The sequence below is a fragment of the Haplochromis burtoni genome, unplaced genomic scaffold, assembly GCF_018398535.1.
Source record: "Haplochromis burtoni strain Fernald_Lab_line unplaced genomic scaffold, NCSU_Asbu1 Contig_862, whole genome shotgun sequence".
Lineage (NCBI taxonomy): Eukaryota > Metazoa > Chordata > Actinopteri > Cichliformes > Cichlidae > Haplochromis > Haplochromis burtoni.
The window spans coordinates 29,966-40,736 of record NW_024583223.1 but is presented as its reverse complement, the minus strand read 5'-3'; the positions used below and the strand labels follow the sequence as shown (position 1 = coordinate 40,736).

Genomic DNA, 10,771 nt, shown 5'->3' with positions numbered 1-10,771 from the left:
GAAAAAATCTGACGGATATGTGGGAATTTGCAGCACGAGTAACTCTTAACTACCCTTAAAACCCCCCAAAACAAAACAAAACAAAAAGAATCAACCAGTTTATGGTGGTAAACTCAAATAACTATCATCATCATTTCTGAGAACTTTTTTACTACCTACAATACAATTCAATAATGTTCACAATTTTATATTTTTCTTTTTTTAATGTTTAACATAATTGTGTTAAAAATAGGTGATTTATAGATGTGTGAATGCAAATTGTATATCCACTCAAAAACAATATTTCAATAAAACTATTGGAATTAATGTGTTGTGATTAAATAGTTGAACACAGCTGTAAAGGATTATGAAAGAAGAAGAATACGTTGGAGACATCTTCCCCTTTCTGACTGACTGTTTTATTTTTGGCTGACCATGTACTTCAGAGCTGTCTAAAGGCACAGGGTGAGGCGAAAAGCATTAATCTGAGTAAGTACAAATTAGGGTACCTTATAACTTTAAACTATCAGGACATGTTTTCAGTTTTCCTGGGGAAGTTTGAGGAATGACATCAATATTATAAAGTTATGCTCATAAAGGGTGAATCTTAAAAGTGGCACGTATTATATAAAAAACTCTCTGAAAACTATTTCGCAACTCTTTCTATTTTATTTGTATAGACAGCTTCCTCTTTCTGACTCAATGTTTTTGCAGCCACCAAAAACAAAGCTGTCTGAGAAGGCAGGATAAACAGCATTAATTTAAGTAAGTACAAATTAGATTAACTTCACACATCATGACATTTTCAGTTTTCTTGGGATCGTCTAAGGAAAAGAAATAAACGTTATCTTATTTGCAAAATCATAAGAATTTATGTTTGTAAAGGGTGAAAATTAAACATTATACATAGGAAAGAACCAAATTATTTCTCAACTCTTTCTATGCATTTCTTTTATCGTTCTAAAATTATTGATATCGTGATTTTTGCCATATATTGTATTCCTGTAGAATTCAATTAGGAATTCTTTGCTTTTCAACATTGTGCATTGTGTGGACCGCAATGACGTGTGAGAAACCCTAAAGAGGAGGAGAAGGGCAAACATTCATTTATATTGAAAGTGGATGTGAAAACATAAGAAAAGAGGAACAAAGTTTTTCTCATCGTATAAATTTCTTCGGGGACACGCTCCTCACACCTCATGATTAGAAGATTCTTTTATGCTGAGACTATTCCTAGAGACTCGCAACTGCTTCTAATAAGAAACGGTAACAGCAACAAGAAAAGGTAAGAATCTGAGCTTGGGTTAGTAAAGTAATTATAAAAATACTTAGTCTAAATTAAAATGTCAGTTGAAGGCAGCAGGCTCCAACAACCATGATGAGTGTCCTGTATACTGTTTCTACAATATTTACAATATGGCTACAACTGTAGCTTGCCTCCACCAGTGAGTGAATGAATAGTGGAATTGGAAAGCGCTTTTGAGGGTCTTAAAAAGCACATTATTATTATTGTCAGATTTTAAGAGACAGCTGAAAACATGTGCAATGATATACCTAAAGCGAGAGTTTGCAATCTGATATTAGAATTTTTTTCTGATTTGAAAGTATTCTCTTTTCAGATCCCTGCATTCACCTGATGAAAAAACACAGAGGCCTTTAGACGTTTTCAACTTAATATTTAAACAAACGAAACGAAAAAAAGGAGCCGACAGAAGTTATTTAAAGGACTATTTCTTTGCACTGCAAGAAGACAAAATGGGAAACCATCAGCTGCTGTCAGTTACAGTTGTTCTTGCAGCTGTTCAACTCATCAGTAGTTACAGTTTCAGGAACTGCATTGCAGAAGCAGATTCTGATGGGAAAACTTTCAATTGCATGCATCGGAATGCAATGCATATTTCTGATATTGTCAGTGACCTGCCACCATCTGCCATCAATCTCACCATTTTAAGAACTCCTCTGACCGACCTTCCTAACAACAGCTTTAGTAACCTAGTAGACCTTCAGCACCTCAGAATTGATAATAATTCCTTGAAAACCATCCGTCAGTTAGCTTTCCAAGGCTTGTATCAACTGAAGAATCTAAACATGTCATTAAACAAAATATCAGAGCTCAATCCTTCTCTGTTTAAGGACCTGCAGAATCTCACCTCCCTCTTTTTGGCCAACAATGCATTGGAGCGGCTGCCCGAGGATATTTTTTCATCTGTTCTCAAGCTACACACTTTAATCCTGAGACAAAACTTTCTGTCAGATTTCTCAGGCATTGCTAAGTCTGTGGCACATCTGACAAATCTGACGACACTGGATCTTTGCTTTAACAATTTGACCTCCCTCAGACACTCAAATGTGTCACTGCCCCAGTCCCTCACTGTTTTGTATGTTTGCCATAATAATCTATTAACGCTGGGATGTAAGCCTTCATTTCTCAGCTTTATCAACATTTTAGATTTGTCATACAATTCTCAGCTGCCTACAAAAGCCTTTGATCAAATTGATTTGAGCACTATAAATTATTTGCGTTTGCGTTCAACAAATGTAACAATAGTGGAGTTTTTAAACGTTAGCAACATCAATCCAAGTCATGTTGATTTCTCTGGTACAGGACTGAACAATGACAGCATGCTCAAAGAATTATGCATACTGTTGAAAAAAAGGCTGAAAGAGAAAAATCTTAAAAATATGAACCTGGGTAATAATGCAATTAGGCAACTTACAAATAACACACTGTCCTATTGTCCTAATATCACAGGGGCTTTGGATTTATCCCGCAACAACCTAAAGAGTGCATATTGCCTTGAGTTTCTTAGAAGACATGTATACATAGAAGACTTCAAAGCAGAGCACAACCATCTCAGCTCCCTAATATACTGTAAAAAAATGTTTCAATTTAAAAAAATGGAAAATCTGAGTTATCGTTACAATCGCATCTTAAAAGTTGACTCTCATGCTTTTTATCATACACCAAATATCAGGACGCTACAACTTAACATAAACAGTATTGCATTTCTCCATATACACGCTCTCAAGGGACTAAAAAAGCTCGAGACACTTCGTTTAGACAATAACCTCTTAACTGATTTGTTCAGTGTCACATTTGAAGATCTGGTCAGTTTGCAAATTCTTAACATTCGCAACAACCGCATTTCTGTCATTTTCAATAGGACTTTTTTCAACCTGACATTTTTAAATACACTGGATCTTGGAGGTAATAAGATTACCCATTTTCAGCGATCGGGTCTTGATGGACTAAAAAGCCTGTCCAAGCTCTATCTAGATGGAAACCAGCTAAAACAAATTGACCCTTTCTTATATCGTGCATTTCAAGACACCCTCACTGTGCTAGATTTACAGAGTAATCAGATTTGCTTCATAACAGAAACTCATGAGTCACCATTCATGAATCTCAGCAGACTGACTGATCTGAAATTAGATCGGCAGCGACCTAACGGACTCACCGTTTTACCACGCACTTTACTACGTGGCCTCTACTCACTGAAATCTTTGTATCTCACCAACAATAACATATACCATCTTGCTCCTGATACCTTTGATGACCTAACAGACTTAAGTTTCCTCACACTGGATAACTGCTGTGTTGGGGTGAAAAAATTAGAACCAGGGGTCTTTAAAAATTTAAGAAATTTGACCAGATTGGCTGCAGAAAATATGGGCATTCAGAACTTCTCTAAAGAGGTTTTTGGGAATCTTACACAGTTACGTTTACTGCAGCTCAACCGCAATGCCATGCAGACTCTTTCTGTAGACGCATTAATGAGTCTACCTATGCTTCGTTACCTTGACATACGAGATAATCCTGTAAGCTGCACCTGCAACAATGTGCCTTTGCAAAATTATACAAAGAATAACACAGATGTTCAGGTGGTGTACCTGTACAACCTGTCATGCCAACACAATCCAAAACTCAAATTTTACAATTTTGACACTAAAGTTTGTCGCGGAGATATAGGAATGTACCTGTTTTTTAGCACATCAGCTGCAATCTTCTTGTTTACAATCATTCCCTTATTCTATGTTAAACTCTACTGGAAAATGAAGTACAGCTACTATGTGTTTCGGGCCTGGTTTAGCGAGCAGTGGAGCAGATTCCATGAGGAGGAGGAGAATTGTAAATATGATGCATTTATTTCCTATAACTCATCTGATGAACAATGGGTCATGGACCAATTGTTACCCAACTTGGAGGGAGGCGGATCATCTTTTAAGCTTTGCCTGCACCACAGGGACTTTGAGTTGGGCCGTGATATTGTGGACAATATTGTTTCTGCTGTATACAGCAGCCGGAAAACCATTTGTGTGGTGAGCAGGAATTTTCTGCAAAGTGAGTGGTGTTCTCTGGAAATCCAGCTTGCCAGTTACAGACTCTTTGATGAGCACAGAGATGTTCTCCTGCTCGTTTTTCTGGAGCCAATCTCTGAGAGGCAGCTGTCTTCGTATCATCGCATGAGGAAAGTTATGTTAAAAAAGACTTACCTGCAGTGGCCTGGTTCAGACTGTACTAACCCAACACAGGCGCAGGAACTGTTCTGGAATCAGCTGCGTAGAGGAATAAAAACAGGGACCAGACTAGAGACAGAAGAATATTCTGCAACTCGTGAGAGCAAAGAAGCTGAAGACTTTATGGATGAGAGATCTGATGAAAACTTTTACTTGCAACCTTAGAAAGAAAATAAGAATGTGTGATTTGTGGTTTTACTCAATTAACCTTTCAGTCTAAATGTGTTTATCTGTGATGAAGTTATGTTGTAAATATGCAATATAATGTGTAATAAATGTAAGAGCAGCTTTTGTTAATTTTATGTTTTGCAGTGTTTATGTATATATGCAATTTCTAAAAATGTCTTTTAAAATTACTGTTTTGCATTTAAAGGGATGCGCAACTTTCACAAACAAATAATATTCCATTATGACATGTGTTTTTAATTGTACAGAAGTCCAAAATAAACATAAATGCTTAAAAAGGTTGAAAATGATGCATAATCAAAGGCTACTTAACTCAGCAAAAACAGGACAATAGAAAAAGACAGGTTACTCTTCAGAGGATAGCTATTGCATCTATGCTTAATGCTATGGTTATATTAATATGGGAACATAACATGTTTATCACTCACTAAACAAAAACCTTGGAGTGCATAAATTAAGGGAGAATTGTCCTTTAATCAGTCATAGAAATATTGATCCACATGCTTGTATGGAGAGCTTTACCACACATTAGTACAGTCTCATAGGAGGGAAGGACCACGGCTCAGGGCTAAGGAAAGCAGAAAGGGAAGGTGAAGGGTCTCTCTCAAGAATGAATGACGGAGGGTAGTGCATAATATCAGTGTGCTGGGACTTCAGAGAACAAGCTGAAGCGTGACTGAACTGGTTTGAAGGTTGGAAATGGCTGCTCTGATGGTGAACTGGGGCAGCAAAAGAGGGAACACAAGAGTACATATCAGTTCCAAATGGGTCTTCCTGCTGGGCAAAGTGCATTGGCTCTCCTGCGTATGTATCTGGCAGCTGCGATTGGTAAGGAAAAGAGGGCTGGGAGTTGCTGTCAGAGTACTGTAGGCTCTGATTTCCAAGTAAGCTGGATTGGTCCATGAAGCCATTTTCAAAAGAACCAAATGTAGCTGAATTTTTGCTCTTTGACCAGTTTAAACCATCTTGCCAGTTCTCAGGTACAGAAGCCACTTCTCTCTGGCATAAAGTGGTAGAAGGAGCAAACAAAATGCTTTCTGGAGCTTCACAGGTCTGAAGGTTCATGAACAATGGAGGAGAGAGACTTGGTCTGAGGATATCATCCAAAACACTGTCAGCCATATCCGCAGGGCTCGCCAGCCACTCAGTAACCTTGACAATTAACATAAGGAATCATTATTTATTATCAGAGAATCTTATATTATAGAAATCTGAAAATAACTTAAGAGTGACAATGTAAACTGAGGGCCTCACCTGTTTTTGACTGCAGTGTTGCTGCAGACTGGTCTTCCAGCTGGAATGGCTATTTGCTGGCATATTAAAAGAGAGATCTAAAAATAAGGAAACAAAACTGAAAAAATGTAGGTATGTCATGCCTACTTCTGTTTTTTTTAAATAACCACATAAAATGATGTAAAACCAAATTGATGGTTTGTGTCTTTTCTGTATTCTTTACACAAATTAATCTCCTGACATAAAACAAACACAAAACACTTTTTAGGATAGGTCAAAAAATCCAAACCTATCTTCACACAATGGATGCCTATTTTAAAAAAAAAGTATTTTTAAAAAAAAAAAAAATCTTCCTCATCATGCAATACATGGAGTTAAGATCAATGTTTTCTCTTTTTAAAACAAAACAAAACAAAACAAAAAAAACAGCAGAAATGTTGGTTTAAAGATATTTAACAGTAAATAAACCTTTAAAACTATTTTAGCACAGAAGGCATTATCCAGTCATTCTTTAAGGGGAAAAAGGTTTTTTCAGTGTTTCACTTCTCTTCCGTAACTGTTTTTGCACGTGTTTGACAGAAGGAAGAGGTGGCGCAAAGACAGACAAGTATAAGAGAGGACAGTGGTGAGTTAATGACAACTGATTGAAGTGCAAGAAATGTTAATTATTCTAAAACCATAGATAGACAGATGCAGATTTACACTAAACATCTGTAAGTCTGATAGTAGAGAAGCTGGTCCTAGCTGGAGTACCAATAACTCTCTGCCAAAGTTAAATCTGAACCAAATACACAAGCTCTACAAGGCTGAGGGGGAGTAACAATTACTGCAACGGTAAATTCTATAGTACATGACAGCACAAAGACACGGGAAGAAAAAGTGACAACAGGTAAACGTGATGTAGGTGGAGGTCATGGTCAGTCTCTAAGGGAAACACTTTGTGCAGAATTCGCAATTAGTGTATTTAAGTTGTGTTTGTATTGTGTGCATAAGAACAAAATAATGTGTGTGAGCTTACAGGATGCAGCATGCACTATTACTAGTTCAATTTAATCTGAATGACTAAATGGTTAAAATACATCAACATAAAAAGACAGTGTAAATGTTCAAGCTATCAAACAAAAGTAAATGTAAGAACTTAAATATTTCTTACCAATCAGCTTGGCAATATATTACTAACAATCACTTTTATACTAAGTACTTATAAGTAACAATGAATGCAAAGATAGTCCATAAACACTTTTAAAATAACAAATTTTGAGCATATAATCTGTATCACAATGTAATAACATCTATCAAACAGATGTTTGATCAGCTGGAAGTTACACAGTTGAAATTATTACCATGTCAACCAGCATGGCTGTGGTCAAACAGAGATCATTAGACATAATCAGTTAAAAACTTGCACCAGAATATCTCCCCTATGATAGTGATAGATAAAGTATAACAAGTAGTTGTTACTTTTAAAAAAACGAAACGTTGAGCTTGAACAAATCTGCGCTTTCCTTTATAGTATGGGGGACATGTATTTTAAGCTCTAGACCAAAATACTAAATTTTGCTCTACAAGGGCCTGATATCCACTTACGATGACATTATAGTGCCACAGTTCAATTGAAATTTTAAACGAATATCCTCATATGTGCGTCTCATTTTTGTCAGAAACAAAAATCAGGTAAAGAAAATCTGGCAATTCTTTGTTTTTACACTCATCAGGTCCCAATGAGCCCAAATATCAAAAAGAAATAAAAATGCATGCCATGGAAGAGTTCAAGTCTCAAGAGGTTAATGCTCACCTGCGGCAAAGAGATTCTCTTCATTTTTCCTGGTTGGCTCTTGATCATGATCTTGGTCTTTCTTTGTGGGATGCACAGCAAAGCTACGATGTTGCTGAAGTCTAAGGAGGTTCTCTTGAAGCCACGGTCCATGTGTTTCCCTCAGAGAGTTTAACAGGACCTCCCTGCTCTCTGACAGCAGGTTTCTCCTACTGATCGACGGAAGCTTCAAACGTTGACACAAACGTCCTGCTACTGCACTGACAAACTTCGTTACATACTCTGGATCTTGTGTTCTGTCCTGTATCTCACAGCTGTTAGTAGTGGCTGAACTGGAGAGTTTAAGTGGGCTTGAGGTGAGACCATGAGTTTGTATCTGCTGAACAGGGGGCTCCTGGTTCTTTGGGGTTTGCACAAGAGTAGAAATCACACGTTTCTTTACATTTGTGTTGAAAGTCTTAATATTGTCTCTGTCAACAACCGGAGTCAGCAGTGATTCTCTGCTGTTTTCAGACATGACACATGCCCACTTGGTTTCTGTTGTTAGTACATCGAGGAAGCTGTGTTTAGACCAGTGGCTGCTTTGAAAACTTTCACATGAAAGAGGGAGTTGTTGTTGTGGTTTCTCTTCTGTTGTGACATCTGACTGCTTTGACTCAAACTGGATGTTGTTCTTTTCCTTCTCTTGGCAGTCAGTGTGGGCTTTTGAAGCAGGGTCTGTATTTTTTCTGAATGGCACACAGCTCCCAACATCTGTATCAGCTCCCAACAAAGCATCAGTGGACAGTGAAGCAGAATTGTGCGATGCTGAAGATGAAATTACAGTGTTCTTTTCTTTTCTTTGTTCCTCCAGTTTTGGCTGTTCACTTAGCAAGCGTTCAAAATCAATAGACTTCACCTCATGGTTAAACAGGCCATGGTGTCCTGTCAGGCGGCCGTCTGTGATGATACTGGGCTCCTGCACAGAGCGCACAACACTTGGAAATGGTGGATTTCTCCTCGAAGAACAATGGCAACTAGCACAACAGCAGTTATGCAAATGTGCCATGTCTATGTTGCTTTGGCAATGACGGTAGTGATGATGATGGTGATTTGACTTGATCTTTGAAATCTCTTTCCAGCCACCTCTTATTTGACTCCTCTCCTTGCGGGTCTTCAGTCGTTTCATTTTTTTCTCCTCATTTGCCTTACTGTAATGGGTTGAATATCTGGGAAGAGCACTGAATCTTTTTGCAAAGCAACACTTTTTATCTGTTGTTTTTGTTTCTTGTTGAAAATTGTTGACTTTTCCTTCTTATAGAGGTCCTGCCACACACATGGCTCATGCTGCATTCTATTCTGTAGAAAAATAACCACAGTTAGTAAAGCAGGCTTGATAATACAGGATGTGGTTGTACCTCATTGAGGTCGACTCTAGTATTAAAATTAAGAGCAACTTACCAATGATTCAGTGAAACTGACTAAATATAAATTTGAATGTGGGCTTTGACTTGAACATGTAGACCACACACAATACAGCTTTCTAAGCACTTCATAAAAATAATAAGAAAGCATGTAACATACTTGCCATAGTTTAGCAGAGATAGATAAAGTATGAAAAATGTCTCCTTTACCTTAACATTATTTGTGCAATTAAACCCTGAAGTGAGGATCATTTCATGTACAGTACAAATTGTAAGGAAATTAATTTGCATGACATTTAAAATCATATTAAACTACAGACACAAAATCATTCCAATATATAATGTATTATTTGACCTGTTCCACAATCACAAGAGTTTCACCATATATGTGCAGCTGTACACACTAAAAACTAGGTTTCGAGAAAAACATTTCACATAAATGGGCGAAAAAAAGACACTGAGCAGATGGGCCTACTGCAGTCAGACTTTGAGCACTTTAAGTACCTCTTCAGATATTTTTGCAGTTTTATAGCTGTGGTTACATTTCTCTGTGCATGCATGGTTGTAATTATTTATAACGTTTGTAATTGTATAGATACTGAATAGTAAGGTGAGTTGAGCTGACTACAGCCATCAAAGTTGCCTGTCAAGTTCATATGGTCTGCTGTTAACCCTGTGTAAAAAAATTATTATTATTAAAATTAAAACCTTTAAAAAATATATAATAATAAAAATATGTGCAGTATTGAGATGACTGTAAGTCAAAAGTACTTAACTTATACTGCCTCCATCTCACCCCATCCCACTTCTGTAACACCAACCTACTTTCATTACATCCATAAACCTCCTCTGCAATCATCCTCTTTTTTCTTCTGCCTGGCAGCTTTATCTTTAACATGCTTTGCCCGTTGTGTCCACTATCCATCCTCACCATATGTCCAAGCCATTTCAACTTTGCTTCAATGTCCCTCCTAGTCACTCGCAACTAAAATTTTAGAATCTTCAGCGCCACCTCCCGTCTTTTTGTCAGTGCCACCGTCTCCAAACCATACATCATCGCAAGTCTTACTAACATCATCTTAACTTTCCTTTTGCATTCTTCTATGCTTATGTCGCCAATCACACCTGACACTAGTGCCCACTCACTCCACCTCGTCCACAACCTCTTCACCACTTCCTGTGTGGACTGTTCGTTGCTTTGGATGGTTGACCCCCAGGTATTTTGAACACAAATCAGCTCGAACTAATACTGAAACTTAATGAAAACTGAACTAAAACGAGCAAACTAACTGAATTATGTCAGCAAACTAACTTGGAGATTAGCAAGCACCTACTATCCCCAGGTGTAATTTAAGTTAATGTGACACGCGGTGCATGAAGTCCAAGCTGTAGCTGCTTAGAAGCGAAAAGTATTTTCAACTTTAGCAAACTGTAAATCAGTTAAAACCGTAAATACATGAGAAAAAAATAAATGAAAAGGAAAAATAGTTAATAAACATAGTGTCTACTTACCAAAGTCGTTAACAACCGCTTAATTTTATCGCACACCGAATGTGTCGTTGCACGGCAACACGCAGCCGTTGCGTTTTTTACACGCAGTGATAACGCCCAAGAAAGCCCACGAGTTGGACGAAACTACCCTCACAAAACGAGGGGTTACACAGTATCAACTCTGCTC

General features: G+C 37.6%; 2 protein-coding genes across 5 annotated transcripts; one reads left to right on the top strand and one right to left on the bottom strand.

Annotated features, from left to right (window-relative positions):
- Window positions 1-6: 6 nt before the first annotated feature.
- Window positions 7-4,689, top strand: tlr21 (toll-like receptor 21). Of its 3 annotated transcripts, none has more exons than XM_005950954.3 (2): window positions 7-468; window positions 1,599-4,689. In XM_005950954.3, exon 2 carries the CDS (start codon window positions 1,735-1,737, stop codon window positions 4,660-4,662), a length of 2,928 nt encoding a protein of 975 aa, XP_005951016.1. In that variant the 5' UTR covers window positions 7-468; window positions 1,599-1,734; the 3' UTR covers window positions 4,663-4,689. The 3 variants fall into 3 exon arrangements, with proteins under 3 accessions (XP_005951016.1, XP_005951017.1, XP_005951015.1); XM_005950955.3 differs by having other exon boundaries at window positions 7-744; XM_005950953.3 differs by having other exon boundaries at window positions 7-1,264.
- A 522-nt stretch (window positions 4,690-5,211) lies between these two features.
- On the bottom strand, window positions 5,212-10,736 carry si:dkey-250k15.4. 2 transcript variants are annotated; one of them, XM_005950948.2, is made up of 4 exons: window positions 10,606-10,736; window positions 7,712-9,028; window positions 5,938-6,014; window positions 5,212-5,835 (listed from the first exon to the last, which is right to left on the bottom strand). In XM_005950948.2, the coding sequence occupies exons 2-4, from the start codon at window positions 8,856-8,858 to the stop codon at window positions 5,212-5,214; spliced, it is 1,848 nt and encodes a 615-aa protein (XP_005951010.1). In that variant the 5' UTR covers window positions 8,859-9,028; window positions 10,606-10,736. The 2 variants fall into 2 exon arrangements, with proteins under 2 accessions (XP_005951010.1, XP_005951011.1); XM_005950949.2 differs by lacking the exon at window positions 10,606-10,736 and adding an exon at window positions 10,219-10,565.
- Window positions 10,737-10,771: the final 35 nt, after the last annotated feature.

Coding starts and splice junctions, on each gene's coding strand:
- tlr21 (XM_005950953.3), top strand. CDS start 1,179: ATGATTAGAAGATTCTTTTATGCTGAGACTATTCCTAGAGACTCGCAA. Junction 1,265..1,598: donor GGTAACAGCAACAAGAAAAG/GTAAGAATCTGA, acceptor TTCTCTTTTCAG/ATCCCTGCATTCACCTGATG.
- si:dkey-250k15.4 (XM_005950948.2), bottom strand. CDS start 8,858: ATGAAACGACTGAAGACCCGCAAGGAGAGGAGTCAAATAAGAGGTGGC. Junction 6,015..7,711: donor AGAGAATCTCTTTGCCGCAG/GTGAGCATTAAC, acceptor CCTTATTTTTAG/ATCTCTCTTTTAATATGCCA. Junction 5,836..5,937: donor AACACTGCAGTCAAAAACAG/GTGAGGCCCTCA, acceptor TTAATTGTCAAG/GTTACTGAGTGGCTGGCGAG.